This window comes from Equus przewalskii, chromosome 9 (genome assembly GCF_037783145.1).
Source record: "Equus przewalskii isolate Varuska chromosome 9, EquPr2, whole genome shotgun sequence".
NCBI lineage: Eukaryota > Metazoa > Chordata > Mammalia > Perissodactyla > Equidae > Equus > Equus przewalskii.
In genome coordinates, this window is record NC_091839.1 from 81,282,044 (window position 1) to 81,304,722 (window position 22,679).

The 22,679-nt window shown below is 44.4% G+C and overlaps 1 protein-coding gene across 3 annotated transcripts in view; it reads left to right on the forward strand.

Moving 5' to 3' along the window:
- PDE7B (phosphodiesterase 7B) overlaps positions 1–22,679 on the forward strand; it is a 293,310-nt gene that overhangs the window by 204,989 nt on the left and 65,642 nt on the right. For all 3 annotated transcript variants that reach the window (XM_008528280.2, XM_070559383.1, XM_008528288.2), the window contains one exon: positions 14,999–15,082. In XM_008528280.2, the coding sequence (XP_008526502.1) occupies positions 14,999–15,082 (84 nt within the window). The remainder of the gene's footprint in view (positions 1–14,998; positions 15,083–22,679) is intronic.

The following is a 22,679-nucleotide window of genomic DNA, read 5'->3' on the forward strand; positions in this document are numbered from 1 at the left end:
GTGCTGACCTCAAGAAGTACGTATCCTAATAATCACACATATGATAAGCTATTTCCAGAATTGTCTCCAGGTAGTGTCATCTTAATTGTATCGATGAGTTTCCCAACCAAGGTGCTGTGAGTGGGTTTCCAGTGTGCTGAGGACTTGGTCCCCCTGTGTCCCCAGAGTGGCCAGGCAAGCCCGGGGCAGTCAAGATTCCAGTCCTAAAGGCTCTGGACTGGAGCAGCCAGGTCCATTTAACCCAGTGGGAATCACGTGTTATTTTCTATGTGTGTTACGGAGTGGAGAAGCAGGGAAGTCTTGGAGAAATACAGATGGTAGGATCTTGAGTGGCTGAGATGATAAGCAATACAGAGCATCAGATTTGTACTCGATGTAGCAGAAACTACGTAGTGCACATAAATCTGTCCATCAGTTACAATTATATTTACAGGAGTAAAGCCACAGCAGCAGCATATCATATATGAAAACCCAAGCAATTAGTGCTAAAAGAAACTGTCCCCCGGTATCACTTGGCAGCATAAAAATCATTGTAATTATATACTATATTGTGCACAATCATAGTAATTCCTGATATAATAACCCATGAGTACAACAGACTGACAAGAGATACTCAGTGAACACTCATTAAGACTAAACATTATTGTTTATTTACTTATCATCTCCAAAAGAATTACTCCAATATGTTTGGATCAGTTTTTCAGTTCCAGTTCTCAAATCCTAACAGATTAAAATCCTGTAATTGGGTTTGCACATGAAGAACAGCTTCTCTGGGTTTAATGATCACAAGAGGAAAGTGATGCAGTGCAATTCACAGAAAAAGGGATTTGGGGCATTGTTAGACTTTAATTTTAAAAAGTGAGAGATATATGTTGCCACCGAAATAGATTCTAAACGGCTGTAAGACTTGACAAGCACAGAAAACTCTAAAAGACAAATTTATTATAATGTGTACTCATTCAGTTAATTCAGGCATTGTTTGCCCAATAATGGCTAAGACATATTCTTGAACTGTGGGGTTTGTGGATAAGAAACATGGAAGTCGCATTATATTGAGATTGTAAAATATTCCAGTAACAAGAATAGAGAGGTTTGCCTAAAGAAGTCGGTGAAGGTGCACAGAGTTCTCGGATGGGTTCAAATAGTTTTAAAATGTTAATAACACTCACAAAAGACAGAGGAAGGTTCATCTAACCAAAGGCAAACAGAAATGTGTGATACAAACCAGCAAGAAAGAGAATTTTAAAAGGGTCTATTAAAATGCTCTTTACAGAACAAGGATGGAAAAGCACCAGCCAACAGCCTAGGAAAGTGGCAGAACGTTCAGAGCAGAAGACGAGCAGAAGGCAATAAAAGCTCGGCATCCTTTCTCTTTTCCTTCTTCTTGTCAAAAAGAATGAATTTAGACTGGAAAAGGCACAGCTTTCTTTTTAAAAAGAGTCAGCGTGGAGGGTTGGAATGGAAGCCCAAGAAAGGGAAAACCAAGCAAACAAACAGACATGATGGCCGTTTTGCAAAAGTTCAAGCTTCTGGGTCTAGTGAGCTATAATCTCAACTATTTGTACATATATTTGGTAAACTCCTGTCAATAATCCTGGTGGAACTACGGAGAACGGGAAAGGTGTCAGAAAACTAGAAAAAGGCAAAAATTGTCTGAATTTTATTCAGTTAAAAAAAAGTCACCCAATGATCCTGTTTGTAAAGTACCTCCGCTTCAGCTGGGTTGCCATGGGTGCATTAACCGATGCAGTGGAGCCTGTGCAGAGCACAGCAGGGCCTGAAGGGGAGAGTGACGCGCACTCCAGTCGGTCCCCTCACGAGTAAGGTCAGCGCAGAGGGCAGCTTCCAAGGACTGTTCTCTGCAGTAGCCAATTTGTTTCTTGAGTTTTATATTTTATCCGCTTCCTAAATAGTCCTTATTCCAAGTAAATATGCTGCAGAGTTTTTCTTCCAAATACATATTCTGCAAAGCCCAGTTCAGTTAATTTTACAGATTAAATAAAATATTCCAAAATACACCTGTCCCTGAAATACATGTACTTGTATCTTCCATACTTATAAAATTGATGGACAACTTGTGGGAGCAAATGGTCACGTGCCTTGATCCGCTTTCTGCCTTCTCTGTGAAGCCAGGGGAATAGTACTGTGGCTTAGCACCATTTTCTGGAGAGGGCCCTGCACACACAGGCCCTAAGAGAGCACGTGCTCTACCGAGAGATAAACCACAGTAACAGGCCTTGGTAACTGACTGGACTTGCCATGACTAGGACAAAAGACAGGACCTTGGTTATGGGAAAAGACAGCACATTCATTTTGGGATCCATTAAACGTACAAAGTTCCCCAACAGTCTGCACTCAGCTGATGTGATCCTTTAAAAACGTTAGATCATGCGCTCTCTCCTTCAAAACCTTCTCTCACTCTCTCTCTTTTTTTTTTCTTGGTGAGGAAGATTGTCACTGAGCTAACATCTGTGATTGCCACTGAGCTAATGTCTGTGCCCATCCTCCTCTACTTTGTACGTGGGATGCCACCACAGCATGGCTTGATGAGCAGTGTGTAGGTCCAGGCCCAGGATCCAAACCTGTGAACCCTGAGCCCCCGAAGCGGAGCATGCCAACCTAGCCACTAGGCCACTGGGCTGGCCCCCTTCAAAACCTTCTGTGTCTCCCTGTCTCTCTCTGAGTCCCTAAGCTATCCACCACTCCCCACCAAGTGCAGCCCCCCCATCTGTCGTCTCTCTGCCCTTATCTCTTTCCACTCGCCCCCTCTCTCTCTGCTCCAGTGTGCTGGCTCCTTGCTGTTTCTAAAACTTACGGGCACGTTCCTCGTGGTCTTGTGCTCGCTGTTCCCTGAGCCTGAAGTGCTCCTCCCAGATGGCCTCATGGCTCCTCCCATGTTTCACCCAAGTCACCTCAGAACAGCCATTCTAGAACCCGCTCTATTTACACAGTAGCCTCACCCCCGCCCAGGCCACCCAGCGCTCCCTCACCCCTTTCCTGCTGTGTTTCACCCCACAGCACCTATCTCACAACCCCACAGACGGTTTATCTGTTGATTCTGTGCACTGTCCATCTTGCCCCGCTAGAAGCTGAGCCGCAGGAGGGCAGTGGGGCTGTCTCTGCTTTGTTTGATGCTGTCTTCCCAGGGTCTAGAACAGGCCGACACATAGCAGACACTCAGAAACATATCTGAGGAATAAGGGAGTGAATATCCAGCTGGTCTGGAGCCCAAAAGAGAAATTAGAACCAGAGGTGTAGACTTAGTCATATAGGAAAAGACTTTGAGGGTCAACGGTACCAGATGAGAGAAGCTGGAGGACCTCACATCTCCTTCCAGTGCTGAGATTTTGACCTAAGTGTTATGCATATGTTCATACACACACACACACACACACACACGCTCCCTGTAAAGCAGTATATACCCAATTATTTTTCCCAAAACAGTCATCTTAGAAAATACTTGAAAAACGTTTTGTGGACAAATGTGTTTGGAAAATGCTTTATGATCTGACCTTCTTGGATATTCACAGTAAACATCAATATGTTGGAGGATCTGAAAAATGTTGCATGTACTCGTCAGGGTTCTCCAGAGAAACAGGACTCTAATACAGATTTTGGTACCAAGTGTGGTTCCAGAGGAACAGAATCTTAAGGATGAGTTTTCTGAACTGGTTCTGGGTTTTCTGGAATTGGCTCTCCAATCCGATTAGATTTAAAGATGTTACTTACTCTATTTCCAGTATTAAAGAGAGCATTGATAATCCATGGTGTGATGCAGCGACAGAGATACGCAAAGAATCAGCATTGGATACTCCTAAACACTTATATGCAGCAAGTCTCTGGGTGACCGTATATGTGATTCCTTTGAACATTTTCATCAGACTAACGAGTATAATGAGATTGGCCGGTTGCTCCTCATGTTGCTAGATAAAGTGGGGAAAGAAAAGGATGAGCCCTGGGATTTGAATGCCCAGCTCAAGCACCATGTAAATGACCTGAAAGCTCCTACGTCTGCCCTGAGAGAGACTTATGTCCTGGAGCTGCAGAGCTGGGGTCCTAGAAACCATGCCCAGAATCCCATGTAGCTGTGGCGAATTGCAACACAAACTGAATGCCCACCATTGCCGATTGTCTCTGTTAAAGCAAGGGCATTGATTGAAAAGGAATGGGATCCTGAACACTGGAATGGGGACCTATGGGGAGCCCGTGAGGAAGCTGGGACACTGAGCCCCTGAATTCTGACGGGTCTTCTTTCCCAGTAGAAGCAGGCTTTCTGCCTGTCATAACAAAATACTACAGACTGGGTATCTTCACAGAAAGTTGTTTCCCACAGTTCTGGAGGTCAGAGGTCCAAGATCGAGGTGTCACTTGTTTGGTTTCCTCTGAGACCTCTCTCGCTGGCTTACAGATGGCCGCCCTCTCACTGTCCTCCCGTGGGCTTTCCTCTGGGTTCATCACCTTGGATGTGAGCCCACCCTGACAGCCTTGTGTTAACTTATTCTCCTCCTTAAAGGCCCCGTCTCCAAACACAGTCACATTCTGAGGTGCTGGGGGTTAGGGCTTCAGTGTATGTGTTTGGGGGAGGAGACACAATTTAGTCCAAACACTGCAATTTTTTAAAAGTTTAATTTTGTTAAACCTCTATGTTTCCCAAGCTTTTTTGCCTACAGCATCCTTAAATCACTTTTAATTACATATCAAAGAATAACGTTCCTCACTTTGAATATGCTCTAACACTGACCTAAATTTATATAGCAATATGAATAATATTATTTATACAATATATAAAGTATACTAATACAATATAGAATTTAGATAATATATAGTATATTATACATGATTTATATTGCAATATCAATAAGAATATTCTTCATAACAAAACTTTATTACAAAGTGGTGGACAAAGCACCTTTATCCACATGACTTCATTTAACTCCTACCTTCTGTGAGGTATACAGGGCAGATATTATTATTCTTACTTAACAAAATAGAAGATTGCATGAAGCCTGGAATGAATAAGACTTACCAATGTCGTGGAGGTGGTAAATAGCTTCTCATGCTATTGAATTCTTTACTTTGTGACACAGTTTTTAAACACCATCCAATACCCACCCTCCCTTAGCAAACTACCGTGGCTCTCATTTCAGATCAAGACATATTTGAACAGGGATGGTACCATATCAGTTAGGGGCACAGGCTGTGGAGCCAGCGACCCTGGTCTCGAATCTGCCTGCACACTCTCTGGCCTCGTCATCATGGAAAACTAATTGATCACCTCTGTCTCTCGGGGATGGTACTGATTCTTACCTGAAGGAGTTATTGAGAGGATTAAATGAGTTAATTCATGAGAAGTACTTCAGACATACATAGCACCTGCTAAAGCTTCAATAAATGTTAGCTGTTACTATAGAAATATACGTTACTAGTTTTAATAGTAAAATAATATCCTACAACATGGATACAATGTGATCAATTCAACCATCTCCCTACGCATCCAGTTTTTGCCATCTGTTTCCCTTCCGAAAAAAAAAAAAAATGAGCAATATTTGGAGCTTAAAAGAATCCCAGGTGCCACGTTGGCACAGACACCTGGAATAACGAGCTCCCAAAGCCTGCTGGCCTGAGCGGCTCCAGCAGGGAGTGTGGTGGTCGATGGTCCTTGTGAGGTCGGCAGACCTGAGGTGGAGGGCTCCTGAGAACAGGCTGTCTCATGGGGCCCTGTGTATTTCCTGCCAGCAACCGGCAACATCTTTTCTTGTAGTATTTTGGCAGGTTTGTCCTTGTTCCCGACCAGACTCAGGAAGTTCAGAAGCACATGAAAACAATACATTAAAACGCTTCTCTCAAATTATTTAAAGTTCAAAAAGGAAAATTATTCAACGATATTGGGATTGGTCAGTATTTTGTCTAATTAATTATATTTATTCTCATTAATGTGCCCATACTTTTCTTTCCAGCGAACACTTTTCTTGGCAGTGATTTTCATTAGAGTTTTTTTCTTCCTAAATATGGGAAGTGATTAGACAGAGTACCATCATATTTTGCAAAAATTTACAGGCATTTTTATGACGGGCTGTTTTATCCTCTGTGCAATTTTCAAATTATATTTTGTTATTAACATCATTCTTAGTGATTACTACTCTTCTTAGGATCAGTGTGATTTTTTTCCTAAAAATCTTTTCCCTTCAATTCAATGACTATAGCTGGATGAATTGCATGTCAACACTATATAAGTGCTACTTTCCAAAATTTTACTTATCATTTACAATCCACCTAAATATCAGCTCCTTCAAACCTTCCCCATTCCCCTACTCCATATAACGTCCAAAGGACTCTGCTTCTATTTCTCACTTCAGTCACTCAACCAAATGCAATGGACTTATTTCAAGCATCATTTCACTTGCCCTTTTAGCAAGATCTATCTAAAACCCATCCTTTCCTTCTTGACTTACTGTCTTCCATGACACAACAAGCTTCTGGATTTCCTGCCAGCTCCATGGCTGCCCCTTCTCCCTTATGGGCCCCTCCTCCAGCAAGACATTAAATGTTAGAGTGGCACAAGGCTGGACGCTTGGCCCTATTACTTCTCACATCACTTCCTGGGTAACTTCATACATTCGCGTAGTTTGATTTGATTTATAAATGTATAGCTCCATTTCAGACATTCCCTCTGGGTGTCAGACCCATATGTCCAACAGCCTACTTGACATTTTTGCTTTGAAATCTCAGTAATTCACTCAATGTGGCCAAAGTTGAGAGCATAAACTTCTCCCCCCAAATCCTGTCCTTCTGGGAGACCCTTTTTCTGTGATTAGCACAACCAACCATCCAGTTATGCAAGTCAGAAATCTAGGAGTTATCCCTGATACTTTTCTCTCCCTCAGCCTTCATATGCAATTCCTCACTGCATGTCAGTTCTACCTACTAAATACCTCTAAGATCCATCCACCTCTCTACCAGTACCACCACCCTACTCCAAGCTAGCGTCTTTTCTCACCTAGACTATTACAATTATCTTCTAACTAGTCATTCTCCCCCCTTCCAATCTATTCTCCATACTGTACCCATAGTGATTTTTTTCAATATGCAAATCTGATAACATCATCTTCCCCTTAAAATCATCCCATGGCTCCCTAATTCTCTTGGGAAAAAGTCTTGGGAAAACTCCTCAGCCTATCCTACAAAGTTCTGACACCTCTCCGGCCTCATTTTACACCACGCCTCACCACACCTGCTTTGTCCTCTTTGCCATGATCCACTTGGCCTTAGGACACTTCCTCAGGTATGCCATCCGCCTGCCCTAGGACCTTTGGATGTGCACGCGCATCTGCCTGGTTGCTGCACTGATACGATCATGTAATGTATGATCCAACCAGAATACTTGGAATGTGAAAGGGGCGCTATTACTGACCACACCAGGAAGGACAGTAGGTATAGGTCAAGACTTTCCAGGGAAAACCGGGACATGTGTTCACCTTAAAGTAACTCCTGTCCATTCACCAGATCTCACACCAAAAGTTACCACCTCGGGGAAACACAACCACCTCCCTAGCAAGGTGAAGTCCATTATAACTTTCTTAACACAACATACCTCTCTTTTGATCCACTGTCCAAAGTTGTGGCTTTACATGTGTGCGTGATTGTTCTATGCTGTCCCCTTCAGTAGACTGTGATCTCCATAAGATCAAGACTCTTCTCAAGAGTCCTTCACCACCGCGTTGCCTGCCAAAAATATCATGTATCATAAACACCATTTACAGTAAATATAATTTACCAAATGAAGGACATGAAATAACTCCTCTTCAAGAATTCCTTTTTTCTGTGATTGGCACAACCAACTATCCAATTATACAGGACAGAAATCTAGGAATTTATCCGCAACGCCTTCCTCTCCGTCAGCCCCCGTATTCGGTTTCTCCCCACTCCGTTTTCTTCGTAGCCTCCCCTCCCTCCTCCTCTTCCTCTTCCTTCTCTCTCTTTGCCTTCTTCCTCTCTCATTCTCCTCCCCCACCTCTCCTGCTGTGTCTCTATATTTATTTTCCAGAAACCTAACGCACTCATCAGATGTGAAAGACATCTCTTTCTAATAACAAGAGGTTTCTGAAACTAGCTTTGTTAATTTAAGTCACTTGCCTGTAAGAAATGTGCTTATGGAGACCTGTACTAACAGTCAAAATCACACCTCAACCGTAGTTCTGAAACGTGAAGGCCTTTTAAAATTATATGTAATTTAAAAATTGAACACTAAATAATTCTCTTTCAATTCTACCAACTTAAACATTTTGTAGGATTGCTAAGAAGTTTTGTGAAACCTAGAAATTTCCAAGTTAGTTATCTATATAAAATCACAAAGCCTCCCAACGCTTCCGAGGGAGGAATCCTAACCCGTGATCCCAGTATCGCTAAAGTTAGACTCCTGCCAGCTTGCACCATATTTGCCCATTCCTATGTCTCTCTTCTGGATTATTCGTTATCTGCGTGCCAAGATGACATAGCTTTGTATTTCCCTTTTCCTCCCCTACTTTCCAACACTGGGGGAGTGTTTTGCATGCGCTTTTGTTGAAATGAACTGAATTAGCCTGGGGTCCCCTCAGAGCCTGTCCTAGGATTGGTCCTTTTGCCGACCCACTTACCTGAAAGTTCTACTGAGCTGCAAGATACCTAGATCTGCAGTGGAGTATAGACTGCCTGTGGTCTAACCTGCACCAATGGGAATTCACGAGTTCCCGCGTCATGGCCACAGCATCCCTGTTGTGCATCCCTTAGAACGCTGCTGTGAAGAAGCACCAGGATAAATGTCAGGCTTTCCTCAGGACATAGTTTTGGCCCTTCCTTTTATAACCCTGGGCTGCCCAGCAGAGAAAGGGGAAACAGCCTGAGAAGATCAAAGGAAACCATGAATGACATCATGGTGACCGTGCTGGTCACTGCTGTGGAGAAAGGAGATGCTGGCCCTGTGCAGCCATGGTGCAGAGAGCGGGGGCTCCCAAGGCCACCTGCTTCCGATCCCACCTGAGTCACTCACAAGCTCTGTGTGTTCCTCAGTACAGTGGGGATGCCATGCACACCTGCCTCAGGCGGATTGTTGTGAGAGCTAAACCTACTCCTCCACAGACAGTCCTTGAAACAGCTCCTGACTTAGAAATCCTCCTAAATAATACTGACTGCCATGGGGGCAGGCATCTCAGTAACAAAACAAGGATAATAGCTACTGTTTTTTGAGTGCCTACGATGTGTCAGGCATTTTGTGTGTATGTGTGTGTCTGTGTGTATTATTTATTTAAAAACAACAAACTTTGCCTTGGTGAGATTCTGGAGAGATCAAAAGCATTATCCCAGAAATAAGTGGGTAATGCACAAGCCGTCACTGGTGTTTTCATTACTTCAGGCATAGCCAGACCACATATTCCCTAAGACGACTCCTCGGATATTCCCCTTATTCTCGATATTTGTAGTAAGACATGTTCTTTGTGTTCTTTTAAGTTCCTTTGCAGCTTCTTGGAATTCTCTGCAGGCGTTCCTGCTGCTTCTTGTTCAACCAGCTTTTTTTATTAGACTCCTGTGTTCCTGGTGATTGAAATTTTTTTTCTCTTTTTCCCTCTGTAAAATCATGAAGCTGAAGAACATCTAGACTAAGTTAAACCTACCTTATCTGCTTTAGAAAATAAAGGAACTCCAATTATATACTCACTTTTGCAGCATTCAAGTCCCAAAATGCACATTTATGGCAAAGTATTTAAGAATTCTAAGCTAAGTTTTCAAGGTAGTATCAGTATTGTTTGGGGACTCCAACTTGGTGAAATTTCTTCTCTGATTTTGATCAAAGATCGAGGTTTTCAGAAGGAGAAGAAAGAAAGAACTTTTCTTTGCATGCAGGGAAAACTTTATTTTATTCCTTTTGCCAAAAGTGTGGTTTCTGGACAAGTAACTCCTGGTTTGTCTCTTTCCTACACAAAAAGCTCTCCCAGCAAGGCTCAGGAACACACAATGAGTGCAGGAGATCAATGGAGGGGAGCCTCCTGCTCAGGCGGTCCAGCTCACCGTCCTTAGCGAGCAGACAGGCCCAGCCACACTCAAGACCGTAAAGCAGCAGCCTGAGCGTCCACATGGGAGATGCGGTTGCCTCAGCCGTGTTGGATCTCCTACAAGCTCCTACCCTCAGGACAGTCAGCTCTGCCTCAGTTATCTAAACTGGCTGCCTGTACCATCCCATAAATCTATGGGGTGATTAAATTGCACAACCTTCCTCCTCTTTCTTTGGGAGATAAACATCTTAGGAAAAATAATTCACTCTGCTCATTGAGAGAAGTCATCTGAAATGCTGCGAGCCGCCTGCCGAGGCAGTGCAGCACCGTGAGAGTCCTGGCTGAGAACCGGGCTCGCTCTGCCTTCACTGTGCAAGTTTGCAGCAGCGACATGAATTAGTAATGTCTAAAGAAGCTCAGAGGAATACCTTTCACAGAGCTTCTTCCCTCCCACCACGTTTGGGCTGCTGCACAATTGCAGGTTTCCCGCACAACCCCCGTCTCCTGCTCCTCACCCAGAGTGACGCCCGCCGTGGACCTAGGCTGTGCTCCCCACAGCCCTTCTTATCACTACCTTCATTCGGCTCAGATGCAACAGGGGCACAGCAGCTGCTGCTCTGTCTCTTTCCTACCCCTTCCCCTGACCCTGAAATGACCTTGTCACCACAATAGGGGCCAGAGTCTGGTACTCCTCATGTGGCCCGTGTTCAGCCACTGTAAGTTGTCATCGCTGTCAGAGCCGCCGTCCCCTTTGCCAGTTACATAAGAGGCCACATAACATCTGCTCCCTGGCACAGGCTTTTGTTAAACAGACACGGCCCGAGAGGCCAAGTGGACAAGGGGTCCCTCCTGGAACCACGTCCCCTGGGACGGTGAGTGGCAGTCTCCGGCTCTTGGCTCCTGGAGCCACTGAGCTCAGCTCTCTGCCGGTGTTTACAGCCTTAAATACCCGAGGACACCATGTTATGTTTTCAGCCTGAAGGGGCAAAAGAGAAGCAGCTCTTTTAAAATAAGAATTCCCCTGCTGTTGTTTCATTTTGGAAGGCAATAAGAACGGGCTGAGGACTCAGCTCTGAGCTGTCAGCGCTTCCTACGACTGTCTCAAGTCTGCTTCCACAGCACCTTTCATTTGCCAGAAAAAAAGTTGCTTCAGTTAAACAAGGGCCTAATGAATAGTCAAAATAATTGTTTAGCTTGGATGTAAGGCTTTAGGTAAATAGATGATTGCCTGCGACCAGGGGGCAGTAAAAGCAGTTCAGCAGGACGCCGCTTATCTGTTCTTCGGACATCAGCCCCGTGGCCTCTGCTCCCCCAGGGACGGTTGTTGCTGAATTACTTCTCTGCTCCCACGAGCACATTGAGCCAATTTTGTATCGGAAGAAACTCACGAAAGCAGGGAGAAAGAAAGAGAAGTTTCTATATTAGAAGTAAACAGTTAAAACATTAATTTTGCCCCATTAGAGTCTCAACTAAATAGAATGCTCAAGATAGGGAATATTTAGTTTGTTTGTATGTAACTTCTCATGGTGAAAAAATTTCTAAAATGCACTGTTAGCCCACTTAACCATTGTCCTGCCTCCCGCTGCACTACTATTTTCAACATGATTTAATCCTTTTTAAAAACAACTGTTTACTACGCCTAAAGGCCATCATGAGGTTTGTGAGTAATGGCTTCCAACACTGTCGCTGTAGTTATAGACCGAATAAACATTGGAAAGAAACTTCCAGGGCTGGGTTTGTCGTTTGTCGTCGTTGCCGTCGATTTGTTTTGTTTTGGGTTTGTTTAGGTGTCTTTGCTATCAACTTGCTGCATTGTTGTCTCTTTTTCCCAAAAGTGAGGTTGCATCATAAAAATTCTGCTTAATTAAGAGCTTGGGTAAATTAGTTGCCAGGTGATTTCGGTTCTGCTGAATAATATTTTCAATAATTGCTTTCATTTCTTACTTGAAAATAATAGACGCCTTGTTGATCCAGGACAGGATTTAGTTGTCTTACTCATTCAGCCCATTTCTACTGGTCGGCTTTTCGAATAACAGCATCCGTCTGATTGAATCTTGAATTCATCGGGGGGGTGGGTACCCTGGTGTTCAGTTTCCAGGAATCATGATGAATCTGTATTTGGCTTATGACAAATAGTAATCAAAGCTTACACTGGGCAATAAAAAATATGTTTCTCTGTACGATTTTTAATCCTGATAATAGAGGAAGGTGGTTAAGAACGTGGGGTTTGGACCAGCTCTGAGTCTGAGCACTGGCCCCACACGTACTAACCCTATGGACTTGGACAAACAATCAAAGTTCCATTGGCCTCCGTTTCCTCCTCTGTAAAATGGTCTAATAATGACGACACCCACTTGATTGGTGGTTGGGTAGAGGAGAGGAGATAACGTGTGTGAAATGTTCAGCACGGTGTGAGTATTCAACAAATGTTCACCATCACGTTAAGTTCTTGCACCTTATAAATTCCTCGCAACAACCCTGAGAGGTAGGAAAACTGCTATGATTGTGCTAATTCATTTAAATATTGGAAAACTAGACCTCAAAGTGGTTACTGATTTGCCTGAGGTCACCCAAGATGGCGAAATGCTGCTCCTCTCGGTGGCAGGAGCACTGGCAGCCTGGCTCATGGCTCTGCCTGTACCTGTTCTGCTCTGTGGTGCTGTCTCCTCGCAGTTTCTCTAGATCTAAAGTCTCATGAGACAGTGGCCTCCTCTGCCTTCGACTACCGGATGGACGTATGGAATAAATTCTGGCAGAGGCTTTAAAACCCACATTGATATTATACAGAAGTTTTCTGGGAAAATAGTCCTCTCAGAACTACAAAGTCAGGAGGAGCCCTTTGGTGATACTGAAAGACGATACCTGTGAAAAAGTGACTTCCAGTTAGTGAGCCTGGAACCCCCAGGAGAAGCCCACAGGGGTGACACAGGAGGTGGACCATCTGCAAGCCTGGCAGGCTTTGTACCAAATGAGGACGGTCTCATCTCTGCGTAGCTCTTCAAGTGCGTGTCTATCTCATGCTCATTCATAAAATACAAGTTCATTCAAAGGCAGAGCTGAACTTATGTCATTTTAACACGCTGTATTTTCTCAATGGGTACTAAAAGTGCAATTTCTATCATGTGAGGGGTTTATGATTTTTTTCATTTAAAAAACCAGGTGTGCACACTCCATAAGGTTAGAAAGCAATGGCATTGAGACTTCACCTTAAACCTGTGTTTAAGGACGATCCCTGCTAATTATAAGCTTACAGCGCTGTAAACTCAGGGGTCAATATAAGCCCCTGGAGAGGCCTGAGCCCAGGGCTGGGCCGCAGAGTGAAGAGCAATCCTTCACTCCTCTCAGCCGCTCTTTTCCCACCTATAGACCAGGGAGAACAATAGCGATTCTCCTCACAGGCTATTGTGAGGATCCAAAGAGAGAAACAAGAAGATAAAGATGCTTTGTCAACCCTTAGAGAGTTATAAGCAGAGGGTGTTCTGGATGACGGCTGAGCAGTGGCTCTCCTGTGCCCGCTGACCCTCCACCCCCATGAGCTTCCCGAATGCTGACAGCACTCCCTTCTTTGCTGTTGGGTTATATTCACATCTTTAAAAGCACTTTTCCTTCTCGTCCCTCCCCCTCCTTCTTCTCTGTCTTCCATCAATTACAACACTCTTTAATGTCCACATGGCACTATGGTATCAGATTATACAAAGCAGTAAATAAGGCACTGATATAAAACTCAAGCACAGCTAGCCCAGGGACTCACGGCCCGCGGTTTATAAGCCCAAGTACGTGCAAGGCCCATCTGAGAAGGGTGTTTGAGACACTGTCAGCCACGCAGGTTCAGCCGACACGGCTGTCACAGGCCCTGGCCATCTCCAGGAGGTCGGAAGGGAGGGGAGAAGACTGTTCCCCCCCTCCACTCGTGGGCTGAGGCCCCCTCAGGTCTGGGAAAGGGTGATTTATGGAAGTGGACCCATTACTCCTGAAACTGAAACCTTCCGTGATTCAGTTCTCCCAGAAATATATGAAGTCTCATGTATTTTTACTTCTCTGATTCCATGTAATATGTACTAATTGGTGAGTTTGGTCTTTCTCTCTGTTCTCGTCAACGGAGGGGATTCACTGAGTCCGCTAAGTACCAGGCAGCATGCAGAGCACGAGGGAGAAATGCAAAGTGCACAGTAGGCAGGATCCTCACTTCGCAAGTGTGAGAAGGAGGTGAAGCCTGCAGTTATTGCCTGGCCGCGAGTGTTATTTTTGATTTTCCAACAAACGACACCTTGAAGTCAAGCAACTGAGGCTCAGAGCCAGGCTTACCGGAGGAGTACCTCATTCCACTCTACTTCACGACCTCCCTTGATAGGGAAGGCAGGACACACACCCAAATGAAAGTAAACACAGACATTAAAGGAAACACACAAATAAGTACTAGAAACTCTACAGACCACCATCCGTCCAAGCCTGGCTAAGTGTCTGAAGGGCCTGGATCCTGGCTGGCCCTCATCTGAGCAGATTCCAGAGCAGACCTGGGACACAGCCTGGGGAAAAAGGAAGGTAGACGACAGTCCGAAAACGATGGTGCTGGAACCAAGAGAAATGATGCTGTGGGCAATTAAAACTTCCAGTAAGAATACAAGCTATGATCCCAGGACACCATTTGTCCTTCCAGACAAGGATGCTTCATCTTGGCGGCCCTAGGAAGTGTGAAAGGCTATGGAAATTTTGTAATTAGTAAAATTATCAGACCTATCTTCCAGGCAAACATAAAAGAGAGCGCTGCCTCCTTTGCTGAGTGTTGCTGAGTTCATCACACTCGCCTTGTACTCACTCTCCTTCCCACATGGCGCCCTCTTAGCAAGGTGAATGGAAACCATTTTTCCATTGGCGTCGGTACCCGTGACCTAAGTGAGCAGGAGAGTTTGCAGAGGAAAAGTGAACACACTTGGCAACGTTTTCAAACATTTGTTTGTCTTTTCTGTTTCCAGGAGATGTACGACTGAGGGGTCAGACGGGGGTGCCTGCTGAACGCCGTGGCTCCTACCCGTTCATTGACTTCCGCCCGCTCAACAGTGAGTAGTCAAGTGTACCCGGACAGGAACAAATGTTCTCGTAAAAGAATTCTCACTTCCCTCGGAACTGCGGAACCCTGGGAAGTCTGCCTTCCTTCCTCCAGCTGTCCCCTCCCAGCAGGGACTTAACCTTGTGTCTGCAGACTTCCTCACTCCTGAAGTACTTCTGGCCCTGCCCGACCTCTTAGAGCTTTAGTGAGGGTCCAAGGAGATCATGTCAGCTTTAGAAATGTCCGTCTTCACAACTGTGGAGCCCTGGACAAGGAAGCTGTTCCTTTCATTATCCAGCACATTCTCTCCACCTGCAGCCAGGACTTGACTAGACGAGATTCTATTCTATTTTTGAAACCCCACAGGGAGACCTGCTCTGCAGCTGCCCCTAGGAACTGTCCTCTTCTGAGGCTCCCTTCCTCATTTAATCTATGTCACTGAGGTCTGTTCTTGCATTCCCAGTAAGACTCTTCACCCTGGCAGAGTTCTTTAGTCTACACTTGCTGCATCCTCCGTTACAACCCCTTGGAAGTTCCCTCTTTCCACCATGCCTGTTCATATACTACTCCTCCTTTGGAGTTTTGCTCAACCTCTGGCTCATAATTCTCTTAATCTCAAGCTCCTTTGGAAATCCAAATGAGTGACCAGTCACCCTGCCAGATTTCATGTCCTCTAACCATCAAAGCCATCCTTCACTTTGGACTTGGGGGGAGGGGAGAAAGTAGATAAATTTCACCATTTGCTCCAAGGTTTTCAGTGTTTGGTGCTTACATCCCTTCTCATCTGTAAATTTCACAGAGCTAGGTTGCACCCACAGAGTATTACTTTCCTTTGGCATAAACCAGATCAGCTAAGGAGGTAATTTGATTTACCTCGACGCCTGAAAATTTCTAGGAGAAATTAGAACTTGCTATTTCTGAGGCTTAGATCCTCAAAAGGCCAACAGTTTCTATCTCTATTTCTGTTTCTATTTCTCCTGGCTTGCTCACCTCCCCTGTCGATGTGCAGTGTCTATTTTCTCAGCTCTTTCAGGGGCACAGAGACTGGGAGTAGCTCTTTCCATACTGGAGACACCCTCCCCCACTCAGCCCCCAAAAACACATTTCACAATTGAGTCTCTCGACCAACGCAGTATTGGCTACGTTGTGAGGAGCTCTGATGGTGCCTCTTAGCTCTCCTGACACCCCTGAGTGGGCTGTTCCAGCTACCGGTGGAAGTTACCCCATGGCAGTCTCTAGACTGATTTCCAGTCCCAGAAGGGCTCCACCAGGCAGGATGGGGATGAGCGAAGGCTTCAGTTAGTTCACTGCCTCGTAGAGACCAGGACTCCGATGGCACCACACGCTGAGCGTCACAGGGAGAAAAGAACCAAAAAGCTTCTTTTCAACAGCAGATGAGATGTTATATCATGGTTTCTAATATAAGGCATGAACAAATTAAGAAACAGGAGATATTTCTCTGTGATTCCTAGGTTCCAAATGATAAAACCCTTTTTTTTTTTACCTTATCCTGGTGCTAATAAGCCACATCAACTGCTAATGATGGTTATCTTTGTAGGTGGGATTGTGGACTATTTAACTGTCTACATCATAGGTCTCTGTAACAATTGGATTTTTTTTCTTTTTTTACAATTAGCTTGTTTTACTTTTGTTACAGAAAAAGCTGAAAAATAACTAAAAATTTAAACAGAAACTGAATACAGATAATATTTCACTGTTATATTATTCACCATATAACAGATCGTGTACAAGCAGGTTCCACCTGTCATCCTCGTGCTGTAGACCCTCTGGGAACTGCCTGGTGCCTGGATGCCCCCCAGCCTCCTTCTCCCAACTGGGGGCCCTCTCTCTGCCAGCCCCATTTCACCCCACCTGTTGCTTATGACCCTCCACCTGCTGAGTGACAGTGCTGGCCATCCGCCCTAAATTCTCTTCTCCTCTGCCCCGCACTCTGCTCTGGGGAACTTTCATTCACGTCTCTTCATCAGTAACACACGCCAAGGCAATATTCACTTACCTTCACTGCACTTGGCTTTGTAAGTGGTCTCAAATTTCTTTTTTCTAGCTGTATAAAACATATCTCTAAATATACTACAAGGTCCTAAAGGACACACTCTTTATGGTTACTGACCTCTCTGTACCCACTGTTAACTTACCAATTTATTAAAGAGTTCCCTCAGAAAGATTATATTAAATAACTATAAACGTCAGTCATCCCCTCGGTTTGACTGGGCAGTTCCAATAGCCCTGAGGCCCTCTGAGATTTTTCCTGACTTGTGGTACCACCCATTCCATTGTCTAGTGCCCCGTATACCTTGTTAGTGAGCTGAAACCAGGACCAATGACATGGCTGTAGTCTCTCTTCACAATTTCCGGCTTTAGCCTGCCATAAAGCAGCTTGTCACCAGGTAGCAGCAGGTGCGTGGATAGCTGTGTTGTATCCAGTCACTTAAGATACAGTGTATCATCATAGCTCCCACCACTTTATGTAGAGTCAATTCCATCCTGCATAATTTGTTTCACGTTCTCACCTTGGTTTGCCTGAGCTCTCCGTGTGGTCCTTCTGCCCAAAGGGAAACATTTTAAATATGACTTCATAAAAATTTAAAAGTAAGTCCCTAAGAAACATGTTGGGATTTCCTCCCAGAACTTTTATTCTTACCAACTGATTCCATTTCTACACAATAAATATCAGACTAGTTTAAAGTGATTTTTTCATTGCATTCACCTTAATTTTGAGTCAGTTTTTTCCAAGTATGGGCAGAGACCTAAGACTTCATTTTCCTCAACTGCTTGTAGTTTTGCTGTCTCTCCCAAGGTAGAATCTAATCTTAGGCTTTAAAAAAGAAAAAAATGTATAAGAAAAACCGACTCACCATAGCCCCTATTCCCTGTGTCTGCACCCTGCAGCCTCCCTTCTGAACTACTTGGTGAAACCACAGGGCTGCCATCCCCTGTCCAGATGTCCCTGGATGTTGCCCTCGACCACACACCTCAACATGTGCCCTGAAAGGTTGGAAGATGCATAACAAAGCTGCACAGCAACTTCTCCACTGGCCCCGGTAGCCACGGCCCCAACCTGTCCCAGCAAGACTGGCGACATCAGAGTTAATATCTAAACTAACTCCCATCAGAACAAAGTTTCTAGATGTTGAAACAGATAACTAGAACAGGGTGGGCAAATGACACCCAAGCACTGAAACTGCCTGCTTTGTAAAGAAGCTTTTGCTGGCACACAGCCGTGCCCGTTCATGCATATACCCTCCACAGCTACTTACATCCTACTGTGGCAGAGTAGTTGCGACGAAGACCATATGGCCCACAAAGCCAAAAATAGTTATATAAGGCCTTTTACAGGGAAAAAGTTACCAACCCCTAAGTGAGATTTTTAAGCAGAGTTAAGAGGGTTTTGTGACATCTCCATAAGCACATTCAGTTCAGTCGATTTTTTTGTTAATGTCATTTTTTTCTTTTCAATTCCTAGTGCCATCACTTTCAAGAGTGGACTCACATTGACTAAATTTACATGAGACAGAATTATAAAGACAGAGAACGTCTCTTGATTGCCCAGATTTTAAATTCCACAATTATAATCTCTAATTTCACAAATATTCTTCTGAAAGAGGTGTCCCTTCCCCATATTTTTGAGGGCACAGTACCACCATGCTCACGTATGTGTTGTCTATGTATAAGGGGACAATATATGCTTGGTACACCTGGCATTGTCTTGGTTTGCAGCTGTTGTCTAGGCATACTTATTAATAATGCCATCTTTCACTCCCAAAATATCCTGATTTGGACAATAAATTATAAGGCCAATGGATTACATGGTTTTCCCCAGAAAAGAGTACTTGAAGACACCACCTCTCAAATGTCACCTGTAATCCAGGAATAAAGACCAGAAAACTCTCCTCATAAGAGATCCATCCAGGTCCTTCCATTTCTCTGTTGAGAAATATGTAAGATAAAGCTACTTGTTAACAGCCACTTTCGTTTCCTATTTCTGTTTTATACAATTTAGAAGAGGGGCATCTATCTGAGTTTTTAGAAGCTCCTCTGGATGAGTGGAAGGGAACTGTCGCTTCAGCACCATTGTATGGGACACAGGAATCGCAGACATTTAAAGAGGAGAGTCATCTTTACACTTGGGCATGGTGGGCAGGACCGAGGGAGAGAGAAGGATAATTATTTTTATTTACGTGAGGCACAACACAGAGACCTGGAGGTGGGCAGGAGGGATGGGAATGCAATGGCTCTGTTATCCCAATGCCCATTTCCTCTAGATTTACTTCATTGACTAACTCTGTTTGGGGGAAACGAGAGGAGAAAAGGTAGAGCAAAGTGTTCAGAGACGTGTGGTCACAGAGGTGAGTGTGGCAGACGCAATTACAGTTTTCCGCGGCGCAGGTGGCTACAGTGGCCCTTCTGCGCCTCTGTCTGCAGGTTTAATATAATCAGTAGCCTGAGTAGATAATGACTAGGTGGAGATGTTCCCGTGGCAACCACTTCAGAGCAACACAATGCGATTCCACACTCGCCCAGCGCAGGAAGCCATGTACAAAGTGAACGTCCCCAGCGACTGCAGAGCTTGAGGGAACGCAGAGGCTTCAGCTGGAGGTTTTAGGGCATCAAATATCAGGCGCCACAGAGAGCCTGGAGCTCCAGACCAGCCCCCAGGCTTTGCAGTACCAGGTTAATTGGCTACTTGGCTTTTCGTCAGTTAATTTACTAATCTTGATCTTTAAAGTTCTGTTCGCCAGATCTGCCTCTCCAAGCAGGGCTGTTTTAGCTGCACAAGCATGAGATAATTTCAGTAAAAGTACAAAAGTATTTTTCTTTGCCTGTTATTTCCGAAATAGAACTTATATATACAAATAGGTAAACATATATATATGCACATACACACACACCTTTTTATGAAGAAGTGACACAGAGACGCAAATCCTTTTTTAAAAGCTGCCATCTAAGACGTATTACACCCTGCAGAAAAATAAAATACGTTCACGGAAGGACTGTCCACCAAAAGCCATCCAGCATGTTACAAACCATCTGGCGCTAAATGATAGTCCCATCTTAAAGACAGAAGGATAATTTGCTTATAAACTTCGTTTGCTAGAGAGAATTCCTACCAAACGGTGACAGTCTTTCAGTAATCTTAAAGATAACTTTTAATGTTCCCTATGAGAACCAGTCAAAATGTAAAGAACCTAAACTACCATGTTACAGGGCAAGATGTTGTTTAAGGATACAAACTTGCAACCAGTAGTTAAATAAGTTCTGGAGATCTAATGCACAGCATAGTGATTATAGTCACATGAGAAACTTCAGCGTTGCTAAGAGACACATCTCAACTGTTCTCACCACAAATATTAAATGGTAACTGTATGAGGTGAGAGAGGCATTAGCTAACGCTACTGTGATAGTCGTATTGCAGTAGATAAATGTGTCAAATCAACAGGTTGTACCCCTTAAACTTACACAAAGTTACATGTCAATTTTATCTCAATAAAAAAATTAAAAGAAAAATTTTAAAAAGAAAGTGAGAAAATAAAATAAAAACATCCTTTAAAAAAAAGAATGTTCCAGGGTGATTTGAAAGAAGTCACGTGCAGAGGATGCTTTCCCACCCTCCCCATAACCCACCCCCAGCCCTGTGCTCCCCAAGCCGAGAAGGGAGGCGCCAGTTGGGACCAGCTCAGACTCTCATGAGTGCCAAGGTAACCCCACAATTTCAAAGTTCAATATTTGCCTTCCTCTAGAAGAAGGCAAGACATTGGTTGTGGTTGTGGTGCCTTCTGACTCTCTTGGATCATGCTCCATGATGTGCGCCCAGGGTTTCTGGCGGCAAGCTCCCCAGCACTTCAGACACGGAAGTGCCAGACCAGCAGGCTGGTTAGCCACTGAAATGCCACTGCATCGCAGAAGACAGCGCTGGTGGTGTCCTTACTCATTCCCTGTCACAATTCATTAAGAACCATGGATGGAGCACCTCAGGGGGTGGGCTGGGCCAGGTCCCGGAGACAGAAAGATGAAGGAGATGCAGCCACTGCCTCCGAGGAAGTTACAGACATAGGCATATACATTTTGAAGTGATGCGATACATCCAGTAATGCACGCATGTATAATAAGAGCATCCATGTATGAGGAACACGGATGGTTCGCAGGATTCAGAGGAGAAGGTGATTAACTCTGGGGAAGACGGGGAAAGGAATAATTAACTCCATCTTGGGGAGTTTGGGGAGGCTTTCTGGAGGAATTAGAACATGAGCAGTTACCGATGCAACGATGAAGTTAAGGAGGGCTGTCCCCTACGCTAAGGCCAACTTGTGGGGCCATTCTAAAATGTGCTTCGAGACCTAAGGAAGCAGGAGAGAGTCGTCAACAATTCTCCTCAGCTGGATAGGAATTTTATTGAAAGATGAAGTATTCAAACAGGAGCCAAGCAGAGAAGTCAGGAGAGATCATCCAGTGTACCTGACTTTCTGGAGAAAACCATATGCAAAAAGAAATAATTTTGACTTTCTAAAGCTAGACCTGAAAACAGCTATTGCCTTCTATTTACCTGGCTGACATCATTTAATGGATTTCTTTTTTATCTGAGTGAAGAAAAATAGAAAATTGAATCAGGAGCCCAATACTTCGTCTGGCTTCTCATTCATTCATTCAACAGACAGGACACCCACTGTGTGCCAAGCAGGCCATAAAGCCAAGATGCCCTGATCCACACCGGTGACCACAGGGCTGGGATAGCCTTTTGCATGATGACTAGCTCGTTCCTCAGACAGTGATGGGGCTGGAGTCTGCCAAAGACACCAGGTGCAAACATCTGAACAATTCCTTCCAAGTCAATGAGGACTGGGGGGAGCAGGTGGGCACCTGCTACATCCTATCCCTGGGCTGAGGATTCCAAATGCTTGAAAGGAAACTGAGATGTTCCTCTACCCTCAAAGACCTACCAATCTCATCACGTGGACGCTAGACCAAGGACCATACAAGAGTGTAAATGACGTAGTTCTAAAATAATGGACGCAGACAGTAAATCAGAGACTCGAGAAGGCAGAGAAGACTGAAGTGTCTGAGCAGGAGAAGAGTGCTTCATGGTCTTGTGCTGAACTCCGAAAGACAAGGCAGAGTGTTGACTGGCTAAGGAATAGCCTAGAAGTGAGACTGAGCAGACATACGGGAGACGTTAAATCATCAAGTAGAAGAAAGTCCAGACAGTAGTCAAGTGTGTTGACTAGAGAGAAAGCAAAAGGCCTGAAATGCAAGATAAAGAATTTGAACTTTATTCATTAGGCAAAGAGGGTCACTAGAGAATTTTGAGAGAAGCACGAACAGCATGAAATAGTGTATAAGAAAATTAACTAACACTCATATGTAGGAGGGACCTACTCAATTAATCAGGTGGCAGACTGTGATGGCAGGAGACATAAGCCGAAACTGTAGAGGTGATGTGGCAAATAGGAGATAGAACCTGATGATACTGAATAGTGGGAGGTCCAAGTGTTGGTCTGGCCATCTGACAAATTGAAGATGAGACGAGGGGTGAGGAAAGATGTGAGCTCAGTGGGGACAGGTCGTTGGCAGGAGAGTCAAGTAGAAATATT